This window comes from Zalophus californianus, chromosome 7 (genome assembly GCF_009762305.2).
Source record: "Zalophus californianus isolate mZalCal1 chromosome 7, mZalCal1.pri.v2, whole genome shotgun sequence".
Lineage (NCBI taxonomy): Eukaryota > Metazoa > Chordata > Mammalia > Carnivora > Otariidae > Zalophus > Zalophus californianus.
This window is the reverse complement of record NC_045601.1, coordinates 15,613,268-15,641,066: the sequence shown is the minus strand read 5'-3', so window position 1 is coordinate 15,641,066 and position 27,799 is coordinate 15,613,268. Positions and strand designations below refer to the sequence as shown.

General features: G+C 41.1%; 1 protein-coding gene and 1 pseudogene across 1 annotated transcript in view; both read right to left on the bottom strand.

Annotated features, from left to right (window-relative positions):
• The window catches only part of RMND1 (required for meiotic nuclear division 1 homolog), a 41,361-nt gene extending 13,796 nt beyond the window's left edge, over positions 1-27,565 (bottom strand). The window contains exons 1-10 of the mRNA XM_027603984.2: positions 27,426-27,565; positions 22,715-23,232; positions 16,797-16,905; positions 14,529-14,604; positions 10,366-10,405; positions 9,455-9,555; positions 7,141-7,247; positions 6,168-6,232; positions 5,376-5,452; positions 2,673-2,793 (exon numbers count right to left, since the gene is read on the bottom strand). Coding sequence (XP_027459785.1) covers positions 2,673-2,793; positions 5,376-5,452; positions 6,168-6,232; positions 7,141-7,247; positions 9,455-9,555; positions 10,366-10,405; positions 14,529-14,604; positions 16,797-16,905; positions 22,715-23,218 — 1,200 coding nt within the window. The 5' untranslated portion in view covers positions 23,219-23,232; positions 27,426-27,565. The remainder of the gene's footprint in view (positions 1-2,672; positions 2,794-5,375; positions 5,453-6,167; positions 6,233-7,140; positions 7,248-9,454; positions 9,556-10,365; positions 10,406-14,528; positions 14,605-16,796; positions 16,906-22,714; positions 23,233-27,425) is intronic.
• Positions 9,617-9,739, bottom strand: LOC113928082 (annotated as a pseudogene).
• Positions 27,566-27,799: the final 234 nt, after the last annotated feature.

The following is a 27,799-nucleotide window of genomic DNA, read 5'->3' as shown; positions in this document are numbered from 1 at the left end:
TAGTCTCTAAAACCATTTTGGAATCCACTGAAATTTGAATCTTATAGTATCACTGATCAATCTTTTCGTGTCAGCTAAAGGTGACATAGTTAAAGATGGGCCTCTTTCCCTGACTGCTGGCAATGACCTCTGCTCTCCTGTGCTGGAAGGCGCCCATACAGGCAGAGGTGGTGACAAGGTCAGTGACAACTGTAGTTGGGACCACATAGGTCAGTGACAACTAAGGTAACTTCGATATTGTTATTCAAGGGGAAATGTCTGGCCTGGAGAAAAGTTTGTAGATACCAGAGCTGCCATAGCATTCCATGAAGCATGGTGGGCTGCTGAAATCGTAAGTCCTTTTTTTTTTTTTTTTTTTTAAGATTTTATTTATTTGTTTGAGAGAGAGGGCCTATGCGCACAAGCTGGGGGAAGGCGAGAGCCCGATGCGGGGCTTGATCCCACATCCCTGAGATCATGACCTGAGCCAAAATCAAGAGCAGGATGCTCAACCAACTGAGCCTCCCAGGCGCACCGTAAGTCATTTATTTTTGATGGGGCATAGGATGAATGAGGGGAAGTGGTAGGAAATAAGATTGAAAAAGAGGAGAGAACATGGAGGTCCTTGTATATGAAGCAAAAACACTTGAACATAACACTTGAGGCAATGACGGAAACTGGAGGTACTAACTTAGTGGGAGGGACTGAGAAAAGATAATCAGTAGATGTTAACATCAAGATAAATCAGATGCTGAAATTATCTGACAAGAATTTTAAAGTAGTCATCATAAAACTGCTTCAATAAGCATTATGAACATGCTTGAAACAAATGACCCAAAAAAACAACCAAAGTCCCAGCAAAGAGATAGAAAGCATAAGAAGAATCACAGGAAAATTTTAGAACTGAAAGATACAGTAAGCAAAATAAAAAACCCAATGATGGGCTCAGCAGCAGAATGAGGGTGATGAAGGAAAGAATCCGTGAACTCGACAGATCGATGGAAATGATCCCATACGAACAACACAGAGGAAACAGACTAGAAAACAGGTGAACAGAGCCTCACATACGTGTGGGAGTGTAAGAAAGGACCTGACGTTCACATTATCCCATCAGAAACCCAGTAGCCTAGAACTAGACGCCACAGCATTTTTCGGGTGCTGGAAGAGAATGGTCAGCCCAGAATCCTAGAGCTGGTGAAAATATCCTTTGGAAGGAAGGGGAAATCAAGAGAGTCTCAGAGAAAAGACAACCAGGAGAATCTGTTTCTACAGACTTATCCTAAAGGAATAACTAAAAAATGTTCTTGAAACAGGAAGGAATCAATAAAAGAAATCATGGAACATCATGAAGGAAAAATGACACAAAGAATGAAAATATAGGCAAATACAATAGAATTTCCTTCTCCTGAGTTTTCTAAATTATATTTGATGGTTAAAGCAAAAATTGTAACAGCGATGGAGTTCTCGGTATCTGCAGAAAAACAGTTCAGGCAATTATATTGTAAATGTTGGAGGGTAAAGGGATGTAAAGGATAGCAGATTTCTGTACTTGATTTAATCTGGTAAAAGGTCAAAACCAGTGGACTGTGATAAGCTATGTATGTATAATATCTAGGGCAACCACTAAATATCTATGCAAAGAGTTATACTAAAAATATACAGATAGATAAATCAAAATGGAATTCCAAAAAATGTTTAAGTAACGCACAGGAGGGCAGGATTTGACACAGGCGACAACTTAGATGGATGGCAAGGGCATTATGCTCAAGGAGAAAAGGTCAGTTTTAAAAGTCGCACACTGTAGGGATTGTATTTATAGAACATTTTCAAAATGACAAAATTACGGAAATGGAGAATAGATTACTCATACCAGGGGTTCGGGCTGGTGGGGAGCGGAGGGGGTGTGACCAGAAAGGGGCAGGTCAAGATCTTTGTGGTGACAGAACAGCTCTGCATTTGACCGCGTGGTTACGTGGACCTCAACGTAATAAAAGGTCATAGAACTATGTGCACACGTTGTACAATATCCATTTTGTTTCCTACCCTCCTTCCCCACGTGGTTTATCTCCATCATGACCACCTCCACCCACTTTCATCGTTCTCTTGATACCTAGGTCACTCTTCTCAATTTTGCTTCCATGCTTCTAAATGCTTGCGTGATGGTTCTCACTGGAGGGCTTCCTGCCACTTACTCGCAACGTATCTTAAATTTTGCTCCTCCACTCCCCTGGCCCCACCTGTCTGTGTTCTGCCATCTTCCTCCCTGTCAAACATCAGTCATCCTTGACTCTTCCTTGTCCCTGGCCTCCAATTGCTTGATTTGTCTTAGAGGATTCCTTCTTGAATTCATTTCTATTCTTGCTGCCATGATCACAGTCCTGGGACCCATGAACTCCTGGGTTCAGGTCTTGCTTGAGACTCGACAAGAGCTTGCTGAAGGAAGAGTAGGCCTCTAAACTCTCACTACTTTTACCTAGTCTGCAGAGCAAGTATCAGAATATTCTCTGATGCAATAAAGAAAAGTATTGAAAACTGTCTGTATCTAGGAGATGGGGAAGGGGAAATCCAGAGATCTGAATCAAAGTCAAACAAGATATTTCTCCAAAACCAGTTAAACACATTTACTCTTCCACATGGTCACACAAATTATAAGCAGAGATGTGTCTTTCTCAGTAAAAGTGCAAAATACATACCTTAACTCGACGAGTAATGCTAAGGAACTGACAAGTTTTATCATAAAGTTGTTCCAGGTTTTCTCTGTCCCAGTAGAAATCGGGAGTGATCAAGAAGTCTGAACTCAAGTTTATACGGTGTCTTAAAAAAAAACAAAAATTTTAACTTTTTATCTTGAATTAAAAAAATCACAGTCCCTATTTTCTTTCTTTTTACAAAGTACTTTACGAAGATACTTGTTAATGCTGACCTTTGTAATACTTCTGAGAAATATATAAATAAAAAGATTTACATAAGAATTTCAAAATTTGCAACCAAATTAACTCAATCTTTAACGTTAATGTTATTTATGAAGTAGTTAGGAAAAAAAAAAACCCTCATTTTGCTTTCAATTTCTGAGCTTTTTTCTGTTTTCATTAACTTTTACAAGATACACACATTTTTTGATGGATAGGTAATCATATGCCTTAAAAGTAAAAAAAGAGAGAAAAGGTAAACTGACAAATCTCACTCCTATTCTTCTTCCCATCTTTCCCTTTCTCCCACCCACGACACGGAACCACTGTTAGCTTACTCTCCATTCTCCCAGTGTTCGTGCAAACACTGGACAAGCACATACACACACATTCTTAATTTCTACCTTTTTACGTAAGAGGCCTATGCTTTCTTTTAAATGAAAATCTAAGGCACAGAAGTAACATATATAGAGTTGTTCACTGTAACAAAGAAAGCCCTAGAGAAGAACTCAGAAAACAGTAGTTGGCCCTCTTACCCTAAAACACAACTCAAATCCTTGAGGCCCCATGAACACTTTATTGTGTCCTTCCAGACCTGTTCCATGCATACATTCATGTGTATGTGTGGTATGCATACAGAGCGAGATAAAGATGAATACTCATTTTTGTTTGTTTACACAAATTGGATCGTACCATACATAATTTGGACTTAATTTTTCACCCAATGTTGTAACTTGCCATGTACCTATTCATAGATTTACCGTGTTCCTTTTAATAACACACAAGCACTTTTGTGGTAAAGAGAAGAAAACTTAGGATAAGAACAGTAAGACTACAGAAACTGTTCACAAACCTACGTATATTTAATCCTAACTTCTGAGTTTTGATAGGATTATCATCTGCCATATCAAATTCTGCTGGCATTACCAAGAGAAGAGGATAGAGACTGTCTCCACCCCACTTCTTAGAGAGCTCAAGGCTTCAGATGAGCTGAGGAACGCAGAGGTGAAGAAATCCTGGACCACTTCTTTCTAGGCCAATCCCTGCGGGGAAATGTGGAACAACTCTCAAACCCTTTACGGCGATCCCTAGCAGCTCGTGCCGTGTACTTGGAGGGACAAGACACTGAGCGATGCTGCATGGTGAGAAGCGTGCCAAGATTCAGGATGTTTCATCCCATAAATCCTGGGCAAATTGCAGAAATGGAATAAACTGAACACCTTCTCAGAAACTTCTTTAAAATGATGCACTGATGTCCTTCGCCAGTCTTAAGACACCGTTCCTTCCCATCTCTGAGAACAGACAGCATCTTTAAAATGGATGAGGTCTTACAGGTCGGCTGGGACTTAGCTGTCATTGCCCTAACTTCCCTCTTGCTTTCCTTTTCTGTATGCCCTAGAGGGAATGTGACGGAATCCATACCCAATAAAGCTAAAGGAGTTATTTCAGTGTAAGAGGTTAATCCTGGGATAAAAAAGCACTGTCGTGGGCGCCTGGGTGGCTCAGTTGGTTAGGCGACTGCCTTCGGCTCAGGTCATGATCCTGGAGTCCTGGGATCGAGTCCCACATTGGGCTCCCTGCTCAGCAGGGAGTCTGCTTCTCCCTCTGACCCTCTTCCCTCTCGTGCTGTCTCTCATTCTCTCTCTCTCAAATAAATAAATAAAACCTTAAAAAAAAAAAAAAAAGCACTGTCGTAGCATCTGTCCCAGCTCTGGCACCTCACGGCACGTCTCAAGAGTTGACACACAGTATGTAACGTTTCTGGAGCACTTGCTTCTATTTAGCAATATCATGCAATAATATATATATTATCTTAATATATATATTATTTACTTCCTATATATAATATATATATTATTTTAATTCCAATGTAGTTTATAGTGTTATATTAGTTATACTAGGTGTACGATATGGAGCTTCATCAATTCGATACATTGCTTAGTACTCGTCATGATAAGTGTACCCTTCTCCTATTTCTACAACCCGCCCCCCCAACATCTGCATCTGTTCTCTATAGTTAAGAGTCTGTTTTTTGGTTCGTCTCTTTTCCCTTTGTTCATTTGTTTTGTTTCTTAAATTCCACATACGAGTGAAATCATATGGTATTGGTCTTTCTCTGACTGGCTTATTTTGCTTAGCATTATATTCTCCAGATGCAATGAGATATTTTTACTGAGAATTCCCACTACCCAAATTCTAGAATATATCTTTCTACCCACAAAGAACATCTACTGGGCTTCTTTACATAGATTTAATGTAGATTAATTGTGATGTCTGGGCGAACACAGAATTTCTTGCAGGGCAGTCCTAGTACAGCCCAAGTGCCTCTAATGGGTAAGAGCCCCCTTGCCGGCTTAACATCTGTGAGGTGAAAGTGCATACACTTCCCATCAGGGCACACGCTCGCCTTTCACTATACACGTACAGGAATGTCTTTTTCAGACTGTTACACACATACATTAATTTTATTTACAGAGAAAATTCTACCTCAGGGCAAAGAGTTCACCCATTTTCTGCATAACTTCTTCATGAGATAGTTTCACTTTCTTCCCAGCTTTTAAAGCCTATTTGGGAGGGAAAAAAATACACACATACATACATACGTCCATACAAACATATCTCCAACAAGTGACAGGACCATAAAGCACATTCTAGAGCAGATGTAAATACATCTCTTGGTTGATGTCTCTCAGTCATTTCTCTTCGAAATTTCAACATCTTATTAGGTAGAAATTGTATATTCCCTTGTTCCATTTCCCTTCTCAATAGCATTTTCTAGGATCTACATTTCTAATCTCTTATTGAAAAAGCAGGGCCTCTCTTCCCAAGTATAACTCTGTCATTCTTTCACAGTAAAAACAAAATTACAGTAAACCTGAGTTTTGGCGTATTCTGATATAACTTAATATGTACTTTTCAAGCCACTATCTGTCTCATAATTCAGCAAAACACTTTTCAATCAAGAAGACTGGTCATAATCCCCTTCCTTAGAGAGGAAATACCTCACTTTTTTAAAAAAGCATAGTTATGTTAAAAATATTACACCACCAGAAGAAAGTAATTAGAATTCTAAGTTTTCAAAAGTAAAAAAAATATATATCTAAAATTTTTTAATTTTAGATATAATGAATGTTCTGTTTTTGCTTAAATTCAGTGTAGCTTTTCTAGCATTTATTACTACTTTATTGCACTCCTAAGTATATTGTTAGGGTGGGAAAACAGTATTTTTCCCAAATAGAGATCAATCCTTGAAAACAAGCATAAAACTGGTATAATTACCTCTGGAATTGACTGAATAGACTCAACAAATTTATCCAGTGATGCCTCCCAAATAGCCAGTTTCACTGGGGGGAAAAAATGAATAACAATGGAACATTTTCTCATCATCATATTCATGTTTAGACAGAATGCATAATTAATTGCCCGGTACCTTCACCACCATTTCAACAAGAGTTTAAGAAGCAAATGTGCTAACAATGTGCAAGTGAAACTTAAGCACAGTTCATTATCATTATCAAGGATAGCACTAAAATGAAAAGGAGGGAGGAAACAGTAGATATCCAAGCCCTGCTGGCAGACCAGAGCACTATTTGGTAGAATTCCTGATTTTCTGATGCTGCATCTCAGAAACCCAGAGAGGATAAGGTACACCCTGAAGGGAAGTGTGGCTCTGTGGACGGAGCAGGAACCAGGCCTTTCCCGCCGTCCCTCCTACTCCTTCTCCCCTCAGGGCTGTGTGTAAAGCTCACGAGCCCCCGAAGCCTCCTGGAGTGGCGTGGACAAGGCCACGTCAGCCGCAGCCGAGTGTAGGGGAGGGCCATACAATTCCTAGAGAACGTCTGCAGTTTTATTCAGCGCATGGGTCTCCGACCCACCGCTGGGAGGAACCGGCGTGCGCTTCTCCCCAGAGGCCTGCACCCAGTCACACTGGGCTTTCTCTGCCTGGATTAGGGACAACCCGAGAGCCACCACCACGCAGAAGAGGACAGGAAAACAAAGCGGATAACGATGGTACAAAAAATATTTTTGGAGAGGGTAAGTTTTACCCGTACAGTTAATAAAGAATGAATAGCTTCAGCACAGACAACTCTACTTTATTCTCTTGTTTTTTTTCCTCTGGGAAAGAAAAGAAATGTTAAGGCTGTGCTAAGTAATCTGTGAAAACATGCCTAAATCTTTACTGAATGCTTAAACTTCCCCGCTGAAATGAAGACTATGTAACACTTTTCTCTGATCAGTAGCATTAACTTACCTGAAAGGCAAAGAGCATTCGAGAAAGCAAATTTCTCTAGGATGGCGTCATCTATATCCAGCTCTGAATTTAATCTGATTTCCCCTCTGTGAAGTTTCGACTGTCCCCTGTGAAAAGGGAAAAAAAAATATCTTCTAAATCTTAAAAAGTTCTTTATTTTTTCTTAAAAAATTTTTTTTTCTTTTGAAGTAGTCACCTTATACTCTTTCTAGAGGTCATTTTGGCAATTTGTACCAAGAATCTTATAAATGCTCTTATACCCTTTGATCTGAGTAATTCTACTTCTAGGAATTTATCCTAAGGCAATAATCAAAGACGCAAAGAAAGATCTGTGTAGGAAAACTTTTTTATGGTCAAATGTTTAACAGTAAAAAATCAGGAAAGAAGCTAAATGTTCAATAGGAGAATGGTTCATTGATAGGAAATCCACATAGCCAAAATGAACAAGTGTGTTTTGATGTTTTGTAGAGAGGAAAAATGACCACAATAAATTGCTAACGGATCAAATGCTGAATATAAAGCTATGTACACAGTGTCTAGATATCCAAAGTCACAATGACACGGTGGGAGCGGGGAGGGAGGTGGGGAAGTGGTGAAACAGTGAGGGGCTTTGGGAGGACTGGGAGGCAGGGAAAGGGTGGGAACTTGGGAACATAAATGTCAGGCAAATAGGAAACATATAGGGTAAACCGTCACAGAAGATGCGAGGCAAGAGATGGGCAAAGCTGTGGACCCAATGGGACACAGTGAGACAGAATGTGCTGACAACCCCAGGTGGAAGGAAAAAGAAAAGACAAGACAGAGCAGAGGTGACAGGATGCTTTAATGAAGGAGCCGGGCCAATGCTACAGAGTCGCCTGAGGCAGCAAACAGCTGGGACCCCCGGCAGGACTCACGGAACAGCCACGGCGGTGGCGCCGTGATGGGCTTTCTGGCGAAACCAAACATGGACTCTGGGATCCAAAGAGACCCCAGTTGGGGACTTTACTCCTCCACAGACTATAAGATAATGAGTGTGCATGAGTGCATGCGTGTCTGCGGGTGCCTCGGAACAGTCTGATCTGGAAACAGAGCACAGAAGGGAAGGTCATGGGAAGCGTAACCACAAGGCCAAGTGCTTAATAAGAAAATTAATAAAATTTTTTTTTTTTTAATAGAGCAGAAATTCTCATAGTTTGGTTATAGGACCCATTTCTTTCTTTCTTTTTTTTTAAGATTTTATTTATTTATTTGACAGAGAGAGTTGGCAAGGGCAGGAACACAAGCAGGGGGAGTGGGAGAGGGAGAAGCAGGCCTCCCACTGAGCAGGGAGCCCGATGTGGGGCTTGATCCCAGGACCCTGGGATCATGACCTGAGCCGAAGGCAGCCGCTCAACAGACTGAGCCACCCAGGCGCCCTGAAAATTAATAAAATGCTATTAGCTCTTCCTCTGTTGTGTCTCTCAGGTTCACATCCTCACTTTCAAGTGCATCCACTCTGGGCCCAGGCCCTCACTCACTGGTCAGGTGCCCTTAGGCAGGACGAAACATCTCTGAACCTTGTCCGAAAGCTGGTTCACCCCATTTGTAGCGCTTTTTGTCAGGACCAAATGAAAGGCTGCCTGGAGAGCACCTAGAACAGTGCCTGGTACAGGGCAAGCAGTTTGTCTCTGTTGCCTGTTATTACTTAGCTCTGACCCCATCTAGTCTTTCTACAGCTGGTGTCACTTCCAAATTCTCCTAAAGCTCTGCTTTCATCACTTCCTTGACTACAAACAATTCTTTTTCCATATTCCACTAGACAGGTAACTCCCCAAGGAAAAAGGCCTTTCCATCCTGTTCGCACTGCCATCTCTCTCCATCTTCCCCTGCTTGCTGAAACAAGAAAACCAGCCGGGATGCTGCCCATCCACCTATCTTCCCTGGGAATGCTATGTAAGGCCCCCACTTCCTGCAGGCACCCCCACTTCTACCAGTGGTTCTCCTAGATCAAACCAACTAGTAACATATGCAAAATCAAGAGGGGAAAAATGGACTTACTTATGAGAAACCTTTACCAGAGTAACTTGCTAGGTTCATTCTGATGGAGACAGATCATTTTACTGATTCAGGCTCCTTAGGACACTTAGCATTTTGGGGTTATACTATTTATTTTAATTTATGGGTAGCCTGACAAGTTCAAATAATTATGTTTACCTACTAATATTTATTATATTGTTTAGGCTTTAGATTTGTACCAATGACTTTTGTCTTAAAATTAGTCTCCAGGTGCATAAGCTGTTTACTGCCTCCACTGCCTGATGCCATTTTGTCAACTTGATAAAATGCTGCCTACTCTGTTTTTACGTAGGTAAGCTCTTCATTTTCCCAGTGCACCAGGGCGATTTCGTAGGGCTGGATTTCATGCTTTTCTAAGACTTGCATCACATGCTTCATCTAGAAGAGAAGGAAGAAAACCCAGAATTATACGGACTCTCTCAGTACAGAACTATGGTATAGGGTTAACGCTTGTAACATTTTTCATTACATTTGAGGACGTTTCTCTTGATTGGTTTTAAATTAGCAATACTCGTGCCTCAGAGAAACCTCACTGGCTACGATCCTGTCACTGTGCAAAGCTCTTCTGTTTAGTTTTTAAGGAAAAGGCAAATTCTTTGTGATATTAAACTCACCAGGAGAATATATAGTTTTTATATTTAGAAAACACAGATTAGCATTAGGAAAGTCAATTAAAATTATCCTATTCCACAACCCAAAGAAAACTAACTAGTAACATTATGGTTTGTAGCCTTTAAATCTTTTTAAAAAATATGTAAGTTACAAAAATGTAAAAATTTAAACAATATCAAGGAATAAAAAGTGACAATTTCTGTTCTCCTGAATTCTTTTTTTTTTAAAGATTTTATTTATTTGAGAGAGAGAGTGCACACGCATGCAAGCACACAAGTGGGGGGGAAGGGGTACAGGGAGAGAGAGAAGCAGACTCCCTGCTGAGCACGGATCCTGGGACTCCAGGTTCCTGACCTGAGCAAGGCAGATGCTTAACCGACTGAGCCACCCAGGTGCCCCAAAATACAATCATTTTAGAAGACAGAAGTGCTAGGATAAATATCACATAATACAGAGCAAGTAAGTTGTGGATTATCTGTTAATTTATCTTCTAGTGGCTCAGGTTATTGACTGATAATTAATATTTTTTTCTCAGAAAACTAAATTTTTACACTTTTATACTTTATGTATACTTACAGTTTTGTCTTTCACATTCCAGAACACAGCAGCTCCTTCTCTGATTTAAAAGAATAAAAGAACCAACTAAGTTAATGGGGGAAATATATTCTTTAGGGCTATACATAAAGTCATGCTTAGGTAACTTCTAGAATATATCCAGAAGGCAATTTTTAAAAATGTGATTTATTACTTATTTGCCATTATGGTTCCTAGATGGAGTTGCTAAAACAAGAGCTATTATTGAACTCTTGATAAAACCTGCTCCCCCAAATTCACAACTTCTCACATGGCTTGCAAAGTAAGTATCATTGTAATACTATATAACTTCATGTATCTAGACTGTTTCATACCTGGTTCAATTCTGATGTACAGAATAAGGAAAATTTTGGGACCCGTCTTAGCTCTCATTAGGCAGATTCTGCTATAGGGGGGGAAAAGAATAAAGGATCATGCTTTTAATAGTTGTGGAATACAGAGACGGAGATAAATTAAAGCACCCATGGAATAAGGCCGCCCATCCTTACAGTGCTTGGAGCAGTACGATGAAGCCAGAGGAGGCCTCTGAATGACATGTTTGACATGTTGAGCTTTTTTTTGGTGGTAAATTAGAAAACAAAAACAAAAAAAAGAGAGAGAGAGAAGTTAAGGCTCTGGGTTATTGCACTGGAGGAAGGAAAGGTAAAAATTCGGCGGTCCCCATCATTCAAACCTTTCTTAAGCATGGTGCTTATTAGCATATGTGTGGGTCAGCACTTTGCATCGGATACAAAGATGAGTATGGCCTAGTTCCTATCCTGGAGGAACTCCTGATTTAGAAAACACTGACAGACAGACCTCCAATTGCGGGTAGAGTGGTGAGTGCCTGGAGAGTTACGCAGAATGTCCTCTAGGATGTCCGCAGGAGGCCCCGTTCCCATGTAGGGCTAAGCCAAAGGAGAAAACGGGAGGTAGCAACAGGGCAGAGGGAACGCCCTGGGCTCAGGGAGAAGGTGTGAGGGAGCAGGGCTGCATCTCGGAATAGACAGCTAGTTGTCTGCAAGGCTGTGGATGTGAGCAAGCAGTAGGCGATCAGGCCAAAGAGGCAGGGACAAGGAGTTTGGTCAAGTTCCATGGAATTTTAAGCAGGAGAGTGTAGGGATCAGAAGCGCCCACTGAACACTGCTCCTGTCTGTGACAGGGAAAGAGACTGGCAGCGGGTGAGAAGAGAGGCAGGGGGGACCAGGCAGCCGGCTGTGGCAACCCACCCCTGTAGGGTCTAGGAGGTGGACGGGATTAGTATCTAAAGCCACAGCAAGAGGAGTATTCCTTCAGGGTATCACTTGTGGGCAGATGAGAGGTCTTGGGATCATGCCCCTCTGCCTTCAGGAAGCTGGGCTGTGCTGCGTGGCACTCGGAGGCCATGTGGGCTACGGAGCCCTTGAAATGTGCCTAGTCCACGCCGAGGAATGCTGGCAACGAAAACCACGCAGGGAGTTTCAAAGACTCAGTGTGAAAAGAACAGTGGAAAAATCTAATTAATTACTGACTGATTGAATGTTGAAATGAAAGCATTGTGGATATGTTGGGTTAAATAAAACACATTATTAAAATTCATTTCAGGTGACATATATTATTATTGGTGTTTAAAATTAAACCTTTTTTTTTAACTTTTAAAAATGTGACTACTAGAATATGTATTATTACATATGAGGCATGCACTGTATTTCTACTGGATGGTGTTCATCTAAAGGCCCTCGGAAATCCAAATTCCTCAAATCCAAAGAGGGCACTATTCTACTTGGGCCACATGTTGAACTCTTGATTATCTCCAAAGTTATGTCAAAAGGAAGGTAAGGCATTGACAGGAACCAAGCTGGAGCTCAGTTATCATCAACCATGAGCACTGTTATCACAAAGATTTTATCAAAGTTTGGGTTCTTACAGACACTCCATGTGTTTCTGTTCTGTCATAGAACAATCCCAGGACTGTGGGCAATTCCCTTAATCTCTCTCACCTGAGTTTCCCCAGCTGCAAAATGGGAATAATAGGGCTCCTCAAGAGCTGTGAGGACAAGACGAAATTATTTTAAGTGGTTTCTATTATCATAACCATTCTCACTCAGCTACTCGGGAGTATTTGGTGTTAAAACAACCTTTAACGAAAAGGAGTAAGTATATGTGACTCAGGGTTCCAGTCTGCTGTCTCTGGAGAGGTAAGGTGGTCTATACTAAAGCAAAAGAGTTGCAGAAGGAGAAAAAAGGAAGAAGACAGCAGGGTGGTAGCATGAGTCTGGGAGGGAGCCCTGAAGATGAATGGAAAGTAGGATGCTTTACATACTCTGAGGAAACAAAACTGTGCAAGATAAAAAGCTTCTGCACAGTGAAGGAAACAATCAACAAAACTAAAAGGCAGCCTATGGAATGGGAGAAGATATCTGCAAAGGACATATCAGATAAAGGGTTAGTATCCAAAATCTATGAAAAACTTACCAAACTCAACACCCAAAAAACAAATAATCCAGTTAAGAAATAGGCAGGAGGCATGAAAAGACACTTCTCCAAAGGATACACCCAGATGGCTAATAGGCACATGAAAGGATGCTCAACATCACTCAGCATCAGAGAAATACAAATCAAAATCATGATGAGATACCACCTCACACATGTCAGAATGGATAAAATTAGCAACACATAAAACAGATGCTGGCGAGGATGCAGAGAAAGGGGAACCATCTTGTTGGTGGGAATGCAAACTGGTATAGTCACTCTGGAAAACTGTATAAAGTTTTCTTAAAAAGTTGAAAACAGAACTACCCTATGATCCAGCAACTGCACTACTAGGTATTTACCCAAAGGACACAAAAATACAGATCCGAAGGGCCACATGCACCCCGATACATATAACAGCAGTATCAATAATAGCCAAACTATGGAAAGAGCCCAAAAGTCCTTCAACAGATGAATGGACAAAGAAGTGGTGTATATAGGGTGCCTGGGTGGCTCAGTTGGTTAAGCGACTGCCTTCGGCTCAGGTCATGATCCCGGAGTCCCGGGATCGAGTCCCGCATCGGGCTCCCTGCTCAGCAGGGAGTCTGCTTCTCCCTCTGACCCTCCCCCCTCTCATGCTCTCTCTCTCTCTCTCTCTCTCAAATAAATAAATAAATAAATAAAATCTTAAAAAAAAAAGAAACCATATTTAAAAAAAAAAAAAAAGAAGGAGCGCCTGGGTGGCTCGGTCGTTAAGCGTCTGCCTTCGGCTCAGGTCATGATCTCAGGGTCCTGGGATCGAGCCCCACATCGGGCTCCCTGCTCAGCAGGAAGCCTGCTTCTCACTCTCCTTCTCCCGCTGCTTCTGTTCCCTCTCTCTCTGTCCAATAAATAAATAAAATCTTTAAAAAAATAAAAAAATAAAAAAAAATAAAAAAAAAAAGAAGTGGTGTATATACACAATGGAATATTACTCAGCCATCAAAAGAATGAAATCTTGCCATTTGCATTGACGTGGATGGAGCATTATGCTAAGTGAAATAAGTCAGTCAAAGAAAGACAAACACTGGGCGCCTGGGTGGCTCAGTCGGTTAAGCGACTGCCTTCGGCTCAGGTCATGATCCTGGGGTCCTGGGATCGAGTCCCGCATCGGGCTCCCTGCTCGGCGGGGAGTCTGCTTCTCCCTCTGACCTTCTTCCCTCTTGTGCTATCTCTCATTCTCTCTCTCTCAAATGAATAAATAAAATCTTAAAAAAAGAAGAAAGAAAGACAAATACCGTATGATCTCACTCACATGTGGAATTTAAGAAAAAACAGATGAACATATGGAAAGGGGGGGGAAGAGAGAGAGAGATGGAAACAAACCATAGGCAACTCTTAACAATAGAGAACAAAAAGAGGGTTGATGGGAGGTGGTGAGGGGATGGGCTGGACGGGTGATGGGTATTAAGGAGGGCACTTGTTATGATGAGCACTGGGTGTAACATATATATAGAAGTGAAGAATCACTAAAACCAATATTACACTATATGTTATTAATTAGAATTTAAATAAAAATTTGAGAAAGAAAAAAAATTACAATGTAGAAAAGGTACAAAATGCAGAAAGATAAAAATAAACCATCTGTGGTTCTACCCCTTGGAGAGAGGAAAAAAAAAAGACCACATTATCTGACCACAGTCCCATTTCCTAGTAGGGTTGCTCTCTGGTCTTACCTGAAGAAGAATATTGTTCCAGGATCACCTTCTTTAGCAGAGTGTTCCACACCCATCACCAAAATATTTGCTGCATCTGTGATTTAAAACAAAGGCATGAAAAGCTACCATCATAAAGTGACTCAAGGTTTACAAGTCACCTATGAACTTTTAATAAAATCCTTATGATCATTCCTTCATATACCATTAAGTGCTCTGTAACATTCTGTCCATTTTTAGGTTTCTGAAAGCATTTAACATATGAAAATGAGAAGACTGTAAGAAATTACTTTCACAAAACATTGGAACACCTGTGACACTATTATTAGTACTATTTAAAACCACTCACTGACACCCATTTTCATTCAGTAATCACTAGTCCAGTTAATGATTAAAGTCTTAGTTTTAATACAACTAAGATTCAAGAATTAAACTTTCTAAAATTCTCTTCCTTTAAATACCATTTTGTTAACATAATTTTAATATTCTCAAACTTTTCATTTTGATGAATTTTAAATTATATATAGCGTGAGACAACAGAAAATATACAGAAACAAAGATACTGACCATTTCAAAACATATCTGAGTTCAAAGTTATTCATGAGAAAGAACACTGTAGGGGTGCCTGGGGGGCTCAGCTGGTTGAGCGTCTGCCTTTGGCTCAGGTCATGATCCCGGGGTCCTGGGATCGAGCCCCACATCAGGCTCCCTGCTCCACGGGGAGCCTGCTTCTCCCTCTCCCACTCCCCCTGCTTGTGTTCCCTCTCTCGCTGTGTCTCTCTCTGTCAAATAAATAAATAAAATCTTAAAAAAAAAAAAGAACACTGTAGTCACCTGTAACTATTTAAATATTTGTAACCTTTTAAATATTATTAAATATATATTAATATACATATATTCATCAGCAAGTTGTTGTTTTATATATTAGCATAGTGAATATTTGTTTTAAGTATAAAATATTCTATAACATAAATTATAAATATACACAAATATGTCAGCTAACAAATATATTAATGTTAATATGCAAAACCTAAAATTATGACCAACAAAATTTCAGAGTTCCTAGTAGAGGTTGGGGAATGGGGTGTTCAGATAAAAACCAAATCCTACACTACTTTTTTTGGGTGAGCTCGAACTTCCCTAAGCATGACATCCTACAGAGAGCAAAGTTCACCTACGCAGCCAAGAGCAACATAAATGACATGGAAAAGACCCAGGGCAGCGGGCCTGGCACTAGAAGCTAGCCAGGCTGTAATGCACAGGGTCACCCTGCTGACAGCCTTTGAAATCAGTCAAGGATACACCTGGAAAATTTTTTATCTTCATGGTTCTGGACATAGCTCTGTTTTTCTCAGTCAATTATGCTTGTTTCTACCATCAAATAGCACAAAGAGTCTGTTCCGATCACCACGGCTGAAAGAGCACAATGACATTTCAAGTGTTTCTTATGGGGTCAATGACTGAAAAATTGTCTATGTAGCAGGGAGGTTTTCAACCTGCTATTTTTGCTACTTTGTGGTAAATTCATGAATTTCCATCACAGTGTTCCAAGTTACTTATTTTTTAATATAAAATAGGCTATTTTTTTCAAGAATCCTTCCTGATACTATCCTAAAATCCTGTTAAGTTTAATTCTCTTTTTTGACATTCCTTATATTTCTCTTTTCGTTAATTTTGTTAGTTTTAAAGTATTGGATTGTACTGGTAAATTTTTCTGTAAAGGCTCTCCCTACATTTCTATTAATTGCATGGTTCTTCTGTAACACTAAACAACTTTTTAATGCAACAGAAATGAAGTGTCACAGCTTTTGATCATCCCAGGTCACAGTGATCCTACAAATAAAGCTTAATAAACCATACTGATTTTAATCTGAGAGCTAAGTTCTCCGTAAATACATTTTAATTTCTTATCTTTGCCATTTGTATAAGGAGACTCAACATCATTTTTGTGATACAATTCTTTATTTTTTTTTAAAGATTGATTTTAGAGAGAGAGCACGCACATGAGAGCGTGTGGTGGGGGGGGGTACAGAGGGAGAGGGAGAGAGTCCCCAGCAGACTTCCCATTGAGCACGGAGCCCAATACGGGGCTCGATCTCACGACCCTGATCATGACCTGAGCGGAAACCAAGAGCTGGATGCTTAACCAAGTGTGCCACCCAGGTGCCCCTGATATAATCTTTTAAGTAGAAAATGGAAGGTAAACAAATGCATATTTAAGGCATATCATAGGAAAATTATTTTCTAATACATTTTACCATACTTGGCCCCAGGTTCAAGAAGATGTACCTCTAGGCAAGCTTGTTACTTCAACATATCCATGGGAGGCCAGATCTTGAGAGAGAGTCCCGAGATGATACTCATCTGCAGTTGCAAACGCTGTGCAGTGCATCAGGTCCTGTTTTGGCGAGATTAGCATGACATGGGTTACCAAGAGGTTAAAAATGTCTGATGGCTATCACCTTCCAGGACTCCATTTTACAAAGCAAGCTCTTGAGAGTTTTCATTAAATGTCTCAAAGGTTCATACAAGGGACACGATAAGGGTGAAGAGAAAGAATAGGGAGATGGATTTCAGCCCAATCTGTGAAAGGACTTTCTCCTGCCAGCCACCAAAAAGATGTAATGGGCTATTCAGAAAAGAGAGGGGCTCCCCGAGTGGTGGTGTTGCGAGCGCGGATCGAACAAAAGATACGGAGAGGATTAAGGCATCATATGGCCCTGGGTGGAATGATATTTACAGTCTCTCCAAGCCTGCGTTTCCATGACTTTTTCACAGCAACACTATTATTTGAGGCCATTTGTTAATATGTCACTAGCCCTGTACCACAGAGATTAAACCTACAAAGGATGTACAGAACTTTTACTGTGGTTACTACTCAACAAAAAGTTGTGTTTATCTGAGGATGTGTCTGGGTTTCGTTAGTGCATGGAGTCTCATCTGTGTACACACGTGTCCATCTGTGCTGTGTGTGTGCAGCACACAGAGGGTAAGGGACACGGCACAGCACAGTGCTTTTGTCACACTGTAAGTCACAACCCACCAGTGAGGCCTGCTACCGATTTACTTGTCCTAAACCAGCTTTTGAAAAGAATTAAATACAACAAAATAGAAAATATTATAGTACGTCATTCAGAGTACAGGGAAATGTTATTTCATGAAGTATTTTTTTTGTCACTTATGCATGTCTAAGTACATATAATGTAAAATGTATTTACTAGGGGATGAAGTCCACTGACTTCAAAGCTACTGGCAAAGGCTTCATGAGTTCAGTACAGAATCTGAATAGTTTTTAAGAAAAAAATCAGAATGACAAAATACCTACTTATAGGATTGTTGTGAAGTTTAAACAAGCAGATGAATGTCAACTGCTCAGAATCATGGCTAGCACAAATGGTCAGTATTTGTGAGATTATAGTTATTACTATTGCACGTACGGGTATGTTTAAACCATGAAAATTTATGAGAGGTGAAAAAGTTTATCAAGTAATTTACATCTGAATTTTCATATGTTCATAATTTATATTTCCAATCAGAACGTGGGTCATTCTATGCTTATTTGATACATATGCTGCTTTGGCCCACCACCAGTTAAAAGAGGTTTATGAGTCACTGAATCAAAATTTACTCCTAGGAGTTACTCATCTCAACATTAAACCCTTTCCCTTTCTGTTACATTCCTAGCACAAAGCTTCAGAAAAGTCATATATTATATATTAATTCCTTCCCCTCTCCCACACTTGTTACCTAACTCCTGGCCCTGTCTCAGGAAATGGCCTAACTCTGCTTTGCCTTTTCCTTAAATCTGTTATGCCGTTTTAATGTGTGGCTTAAAAAGTAGCAGAGGAATAAACAGAGGACCTGAGGATACACACAAACTGAAAAACCTAAAATCAATCCAATATCCATTCATCAGCAAAATGATTTTAACTTAATTAGAAGAAAAAAAAAAACTGCTGTTCAGACGAACAGCAATTGCTGTTGAATGTGAGGATACATGAATGTAGGACACCTTTTGCAGGTAGGTATCTGACAAGCTGAGTCCCACAGTCACTCTGAAGGTACGAACATGCTGATGTACAAACCATATGGATCCATAGAGCAGAGTGTGGATAGGACAGTTACAGAGGAATCAATCACGTGCTTACGGTTTAGAATGCTAGCACTATGTTCTTTTAAGGCTCTATGGAGTTAGAAAGAGCTGACAGGACATGTGATTAAGCCGGATGAAAGAGAGGAATTCTGGTAACGGGCATCGGGGATGGCCACAGTGGGCAGGCTCCGCTCTGCAGGAGACCCAACAAATTTACTGAAGCTTGCCAAGCAAAATCACAGCATATTAGTTTGGATGTGAGAATTATTTCTGTGACTACTACAGTTAACATGCTTAGTCTGGGCCGGATGGAGAAGAGCAGGAAGCACGAAAAGGATGAGATGAGGAGAGGGATGCCTGGGTGGCTCAGTTGGTTAAGCGTCTTGACTCTTGATCTCAGCTCAGGTCATGATCTCAGCGTCGTGAGTTCAAGCCCCGCACTGGGCTCTAGGCTGAGCGTGGAGCCTAGTAAAAAAAATTAAAAAAAAAAATTGGGGCACCTGGGTGGTTCAGTTGGTGAAGCGTCTGCCTTTGGCTCAGGTCATGATCCCAGAGTCCTGGGATCGAGCCCCCACAGAGGGCTCCTTGCTCAGTGGGGGGCCTGCTTCTCCCTCTGCCTCTGCCTGCTGCTCCCCTGCTTGTGCTCTTGCTCTCTGTCAAGTAAATAAGTAAAATCTTAAAAAAAAAAAAAGGCCCCTTTAAAAAAAATTAAAAAAAAAAAAAAGAGATGAGGCGATAAGGGGGCCCCAGTCCAAGAACTAGTCCAGTGAATGATCTTTCCATAACTGTACCGAAAGTGGCAGAAGCCAACTGTCTCTAGAATCAGAATTGTAAACTCCAACTCAAAAGATGACCCATCTAGTCTTTTTAAGTTTTGAATTCACCATCAACAAATTGAGATTTCACACAAAACCCAGATTTCCACCACCTTTTGATCAAGTGGAAGATCTGGCAATGATCAACTAAGGTGGAGGAGGGGGCCCCAGTTCTCCAGTGCACCCAGGCCCTCCCACTCCCTGCTGTCTCCTGCCTGCTTCACCATCATCTGTTACGGACCAGACTTGTCCGTGCTAAGCAGGTATACTACTCTGCATTCTCAAGGATGGGACAGGGCAAGGCATTCAGTCACCACTTCCGTGAGAAAATATATTCTGAGTCCCAAAGAGATTAAAAATAAATCTTGAGAGGTGCCTGGGTGGCTCAGTCGCTAGGCGTCTGCCTTTGGCTCGGGTCATGGTCCTGGGGTGCTGGGATCAAGCCCCACATCGGGCTCCCTGCTTGGCGGGAAGCCTGCTTCCCCGTCTCCCACTCCCCTGCTTGTGTTCCCTCTCTCTCTGTCTCTGTCAAATAAATAAATAAAGTCTTTAAAAAAAAAAATAAATCTTGAAACACAATCTGTTTTTACTTAGCCATTCCAAGGATTTTTGCAGACTTTCTGAAGATTGTCACCTTTCCCTCTCTCACTGTCTCATGTTTGGTTTGGCTCACAGTTCTGGCCAGGGTCACACAGCTTATCTGGCTTGCCACACCACTTTCTGTATCCTCCTTATGCATCTCGGATCTCAGTCTCTCTTTAAACAACTGATGGCTTCTTCTATTAATAAATGATTCACAAAGTTCTTCAGTTTGATTTGTTAGATCTTTTTTTTAGCTTTATATCCTTTATGTTTCAAGATTGTACTCAAATCCATTTGGTAAAGGGAAAGAAAGGCCCATGGAGTATGTTGTGTTCACATTTCCCCCCCCATCCCTTAATGAAACTGTTACATTGTGAGAAGCTTTTGTTTTTATACATGTCTTTTTCTGGGTTTTTATAATGAATCACATATTTATATGTAGAGAGAGCAAATTTCAGGGTTTAGGATAGGGATCAACAACTCGTTCTTAAATAAATGAATTATTGTGCCAAATTAACCTAAAATAGTTACTGGATTTAACACCTAAGTTTAGACCTTTCTATTTTAAAAATGTTAAAAAAACGAAAACAAAACCCTAAAACCCAAAGCCAAGAAAGCGACGGTGTTTCAATATGTGTTTCATTTTTCTAGCCACAGAAAACATGTTCTAGCAGATGGGGCTAGAAATCTATATATGATTCTTGTTTTAGCGCATCACACACTCTGATGGAACACTTTTCTTGAAAAAGAAAGTTTATTTTTATTCACATTCTAGTACTGAAGAAAATTAATGCATTACTGTAATGTTGCTTCTAGACTGCGGAAAGAAAAATGCATGTTTTCCCTGTTATGTATAGATCGCAGATAAAAGTTATAAAACACAAATACATTTTACATTACCAGTACAAGGCTTTGCCTTTCAAATTTCTGACTACCTGCCGTGGTGAGAAAGCCTTTTGTATACACAGTACACATAGGCATGTGTGAACACATACCAGTACCTGACACAAAAAATTCACAAAATAGTATTAGCTCTACCACAAGTAATACATTCTGATGCTTTCTAAAAAACCCACCTAAGAAGAGACAACTATTAACAACCCACTAGTTAACTTTGCAGTACACAGTGGGGTGTTCCTCTGAAAACCACGAGCAGGCACCTGGCATCTTCCCTTTTGTGCCCGTCCCCATGCTGCTCAGAACAGTGGCTGTCATCCTCCAGCAGGCTCCTCCTGAGAGACAGGACACACCAACAGGAAGCACTGTTGTTGCCCTGATACACTATGAGCCAATGACACATGGGTTGAGTATCTTAGTAGGTTAATATCTGCAAATGACACCAGGGAAAGATTTGATTCCAGTAGAGAGGGTGATTAACCTCATTCAGTCAATTCTGGGAGCGTGCTGTGTGGCAGAGGAAGAGGGTGAGCTCAGGAGCTTGTGTGGGGATCCAGACAAAGCACACCTGCTCTCTGGTACAAAGCAGAGTCCTTCCTGTCTCAGTCCAGAGGGGGAGAAAGGGCTATACCACCACAAAGGGTTTGCCAGCCCCATGACGCCCATGTGGAAATGGAGTGGCCCTCCATCTGGGGCAGATAAAAGCCAGTCTTTGGCCCTGGGGATAGAGTACCTAGGCACACCTCAAGACTGTGTTCGCCTATGAAAAGTACGATCATCAGAAATAATGTTCCAAGGGGCTCCTGGCTGGCTCAGTGGGAAGAACATGTGATTCTTGATCTCAGAGTCATGAGGTCAAGCCCCACACTGGGTGCAGAGATTACTTAAAAACAAAAATAAATGAATGAATCAACTCCTAACTTCATAATCTGAGGATCAATAGTGAAGATGTATAGGCCTTTCTGAAGGAAGTCAACTATGCAGTAAGAAAAAAACAAAACAAAACAACACAAATTAAACACGCTCAGGGTCTACTTCTCAGAATCAAGATTTTAAGACAGACAATCTAACCTGTTTTCTGATAGATTCAGAAGGCTGATCAAGCTTTAAATATTCTACATTCCCATTTTTAATGTTGATGACCATGGACATCAAAGATCCCTTTGCCTCTCTTCTCTCTTTTCCAATTTAATAAACATTTATTAAGTATAAGGCACCATTCTAGGTATTATGCAACATACAAAAGCTAGCAAAGGGCTTGATCTTGACCTTAAATAATATTGATCATTTAGAAGGGAAATGCAGTGTAGCTGAGAAACTCCCATAAACCTCTTAACAGTGAATAAAAAAGCCCCCTTCAACCCTCAAAGGCTAAAAAAGCAAAAACCTCTGTCTTTTCTGATTGTACCTTGCCATATCATTTCACTACCAGATTCCATACAGTTACCACAGGCTCATGAGTGCTTACCTGTCTACATAGCTACTAAAAAATGATTTTTTTAATTTGATGAATTCCTAGTTTGAATTTTTTTAAATGGGTGTTTTTTACAGTACCATTCCAACACTGGACTTAATACTAGTCTTCTTCCTCTAAGTTTCCTTAAGTCAATAACTAATCTTTTCATAAACTATATTTTTATATTTAATTGCCTATACTTTGTCTTTATACGTACTATTGATTCTTAAAACTAAGATGTTGATTCCCTGGGGCACTAGGGTGGCTCAGTCGGTTAAGTGTCTGACTCTTGATTTGGGCTCAGGTCATGATCTCAGGATTGTGAAATCAAGTCCCACCTTGGGCCACGACCACACATTTTTACCTCATTCACAGACAGAACTGGGAGGTTGGTCCTGGATGGCTGCCTGGTCCTCGATGCTTTTAGTGGTCTCTTGATTTGCGGAAAGTCTTGTTTAGAAACAAGTGTTTCTGTTGATGGAGATGAGTAATGCCGCTCTAATATTTTTATAAACCACTTAGGACCTAACAGATTCGGTTTGTGAGTCACTTTCCTGTGAGTACCAAAAGATTTCCTGGTTGGAAGGTGGACTCTTCCATCTTGGCAATGCACAGCATTTAATGGAAAGAGTATGCTTGTATTTGAGATTTTCTGATTCATTTCCAGGACCGGGGACTTACTCAAACCACCAGCTGCTGTACCAGGAAAGAACAAATCCACGTTTTGACTTCTCATCATGGTGCTGCATGTTGTAGTCTCAAATTCTTTAAGTGGTTTTAATGTTCGATGAACAAGTTTTTGGCATTGACATACTTCTGATAAAATACAGTGAGATCCGGCCAGGGCTCTGAACAGTCTGGCTGACATTACCACAACCCAAGCTAAAAGAAAAAGAATTAGAAGTTCAAGGTGTTTTTGTTTTTACATGTTTTCATATATACACAATATTCTCCTAGATAATAAGCATATTTTAAAAAATTAATTAATTATTATTACTTTTTTAACATAGTGTTCCATGATTCATTGCTTGGGTATAACACCCAGTGCTCCATGCAATACATGCCCTCTTTAATACCCATCACCAGGCTAACCCATCCCCCTCCCTCCCTCCCCTCTAAAACCATCAGTTTCTCAGAGTCCATAGTCTCTCATGGTTCGTCTCCCCCACCGATTTCGGCCCATTCATTTCTCCCTTTCTACTATCTTCTTTCTTTTTTTTAAACATATAATGTATTATTTGTTTCAGAGGTACAGGTCTGTGATTCATCAGTCTTACACAATTCACAGCGCTCACCATAGGTAATAAGCATATTTCTGTAAAAACATTTGCAAAACAAATACACCTTAACCTAAGTCTAGTAAAAGAATGAGGTTAAAATAATAAATACAAATGTAATTACAACCTAGGCTTTTCCAATTCCAAAGATGACACAGTAACCACTGTGCTATATTACCTACCTCTAGAAGGAAGAAGACCAGGGCGAGTCACAGCAATGTTTAGAAGCTACTGCTTTCAAAATATCTCAAAAGCTGGAATTGTGTTTAGTTCTAGTCCAACTAGCTAGCTATAGTTCACCTTTAATTAGTACTATTCCTTGCCAGTTGAACCAGAGGGTTTTAAAGAAACTAATTATAAAAAATTTTAGAAATTTGTATATACTGGTTCTCCTATTCTCTTCTAGGAAATTCTTACCTTGAAACTAAAGACTGCCTTCATACAGAAGCCACATAAAGCACTAGGACAAAGAACGCAAAAGCGACAGGACAAACAAGAAGTGTGTTTTCTCTCTGTCTTTGCAGAGAAAGGCAGATGTAGCATTTAAGGTGTTCAACACACACACAAAATTTAGGTTTTGTTAAAAACTGGGGCACATCTCAGGAAAGTTAAATTTTAATTGTACAAACTAAATTTAAAGGTTACAAGTATATTAGATTGTTAATTACTCTAAAAGCTCTGCATAAGCTTTGTGCGTTATCAGCAACTGCAACCTCATAGGCTCGGTTTCAAGCATTCTACTCCAAACTCCATGTCTGGTCTTTCAAACTCACTCCTCTTCCTCAATTCCAGCAATTCTTCAACCCCAATAGGACCTAACAATTCAATGATCCAAACACCCTTTTAGCGCCCCTCATTCCCCACACCTCACTTTTGCCACGCTCAGTATATATTCTGTGGTCTACCATCTCTCTCTCTCTCCCCCATAGACCTCAAATCCCTTGCATCCCTCTCTCTTCCACGTGCCCATGTCACATCACATCCACCAAAATTAAATATAACTCACCTAATATGTGCCTGCCTCTGAACGTGGCTACAGACAACCAGCCAACCAACCATGCCAACTGGTCTCACTTTAAAATCATGACCGCTTCCTTCAGGAGCGCCCTTCATGCTGCTCAATAACCATAACTTATTTCCCTCCCAGAGTCTATTCTGTGCTCTCTCTTCATACCTCCAATGTCTCCTCTTCCTTTCTCATTCTTAATAATGATCTTGCTTCCTCTTTCGTTGACAATCAGAAGAGAATTTCCACAAGCTCTCACCATGATCCACCTGCCCTCCTACTACTTCTGTGCCCATGTATTTTGTCTTCCCTTCTGCTGCCACAGATGAGCGGCCCGTGGTCTCATCTGGAACCAGGTCCTCCATGTGCACACCACGTCTCATCCCTTCCTGCCTCTAGTAGGAATGGTTAAACCCTTCTTTTCTCTTTCATGCTGTTTATTTTTCCTTCTTTTCAGCAGAAATTTTTTAAAGATTTTATTTATGTATCCCAGAGACAGAGAGAGAGAGCATGAGGAAGTGCAGAGGGAGAGGGACAAGCAGACTCTGTGCTGAGCACAGAGCCCAATGCGGGGCTCAATCTCAGGATCCTGAGATCATGACCTGAGCTGAAAGCAAGAGTCGGATGCTTAACTGACTAAGCCACTCAGGTGTCCCTTTCCTGCATATTCTTATTAGCATATGATTATGCCTTAATTTCTATCTTATAAAAACAACTCTCCCCTGACCCCATTTTTCCTTCCATACACTATACCTTTTCTCTCAGTTCCTTTCCTTTAAAAGGAGTTTTATTAACTGTCTCTAACTCCTCTGATTTTCTTGAATCCACTTCAGTCAGGCTTTCATCCCTACCACTTCGCCAAAACCCACTTGCCAAGGCCACCAATGACCTCCATATTTCTAAGTCCAATGGTCACTTCTCATCTTCATTTTACCTGACTTATCAGCAACATCAGATTAGTTGATCACCTGGAAGCACCTTCTTCACTTGGCTTCTGGTATTCGACACTGGCCATTTTCCTCCTACCTCATTGGTTGTACCTTCCATCTCTTTTGTGTTTTCCTATCCCCTCAACAATCAAAAGCACCATGGTTCAGTATTTGGGCCACTGTCCTTCTCTATTCTCAGCTCCTTATATGCAACCTACACATTGACGGATAGCAAAAATTTATCCCTAAGTCACTCCGATAAATAGCAAATATTTATTCCTAAACTGCTCTGATAAGCATGAAAAACATAACATGCCTAATACTGAGCTTCTGAAATCTTCCCACAGTCTTCCCCATTCACAAAATAGCAATTATATTCTCATCTTTGCTAAAGGCAAAAACCTACAATCCACCGTGCCTCTTCATTCCCCATACCCAATAGGTCAGCAAATCCCACTGGCTTTATTTGCACCCGGTCTCAACTGACACTGCTACCACCCTGGTCCAAGCTGCTGTCTTTCCCATGATTACTGTAATAGGCACCTAACAGGTCTCCCTGTTTCTTTCTTCGCCTCCTACAGATTCTTCTCAACACAGCAGCTAAAGTAATCCTTTGAAGATCTATGTCGGATCACATCTTTCCTCTTGCACCAGATTTGATGCTGGCCTCTCATCTTACTTGAAATAAAAGCCAAAGACCTTAAAATGGATGCATGGGCCTACATTCTCTGGCCCTTTATCTCCACCTCAACATCTCCTACAGCTCTATGCCTTGCTCATTTTGCTCCATTCACTATGGATTTGGGTACTTTTTGTGCTGACTGTTCTTATGCTCTTCTCCTAAGAATCTGTAAGGCTCATTCCCTCACCTGCCTCAGATCTTTGCTCCAACAGACTTCTACCTAGTGAAGTCTTCTTAAACCACTTCATTTAAAATGCACAACCGACTATCTTCCTCCACTGTGAATTTCTCCATTGCATTGGACATCACTTGAATGCCTTGTATTTCTAATTTGTCAATTCATAACAAAGATGAACTGAGTTCCTACCGTGTGCCAGACTTTGTCCTAATTGCTGATAATACACATGAAAATAAAACAGACAAAAATCCCTATCTTTTGAAACTTACATCACATTGGAGATGACAGCATAAACTGGGTAAATCAGTAAAATATATGTTAAGTAGTGACAAAGGTAGGGGCGCCTGGCTGGCTCGGTCGGTGGAGCCCGGGGCTCTTGATCTCCGGGATGTGAGTTTGAGCCCCATGTTGGGTGTGGAGATTATTAAGAAAAAAAAAATAAATAAACTATTAAAAAAATAGTGACAAAGCTAAAGGAGAAAACAGAAGAGGAAAGAATATATTTCTCTCTCCCTTCCGTAGAATGTAAGCTTCTTGAGGATAAGATCGGTCTTCCTTCCATGCTGTGTCTTCTGTGATCACAGTGCCCAGTATACAGTAGGTATTTAACTCATATTTTCTAAATGAAATACAAGGCAGCTACTCAGTTACTGGGCACATTTCCTACTTCTTAACAGTAATACCAAATAAGAAAACAGTATCAGCCAGCTTACGATTCAACGGATAACTGGCGCTCATCTTTGGGAGCATGCCTTCCAATTCCTTAAGCGCATTTTTCTTGTTTTTTTAATCTTTGCGGTAAGCGCTATGCACTGGCTCAAAAAAAGGGTCAGTAAGTGTTTATGGACTGCGTGCTTTTTTACTCCCAGCTAAGTCAACCAAAGGATCACCGCAGCGGTTCCGGTGAAACCCGTGACCCGAGCGGTTCAGAGTGGCCGGGATCAAAGGTGAGAACCGCTGTGAGCGCCCATACAAGCTGGGTAGGGAAAGGCAGTGCACTGACCTCTCTGCTGGAAAAGAAGAGGGATGTGCCAAGCGTGCAAGCTTCCGCGACCCGGCTGCAGGTAAGAGACAAGAGCGGTACCCGAATCTCCCGCTTCCTGCAGCCTGCACTGCCGCTCCGGCGACCCTCCCAGAGCCCGCACTGCGCAAGCGCTCAGAACTCCAGGCCGGGCGGGGCGGGAGCCGCCGGGTGCACGTGACTGCCGGACCACGTGACCCGCGTCGCCCCGACCTTTTCCGCTCCCTAGTGCCTGGGACCTCCCGGTCCCTGCTTGCTTCCGCCTCCGCCCGCTTCCTTATTCCGCTGCTCTCGTCGCCCTCCGCTGTCCCCGCCCTCGTCCCCGGAAGGTCTCCTCGTCCTCCCGCCGGCCGTTG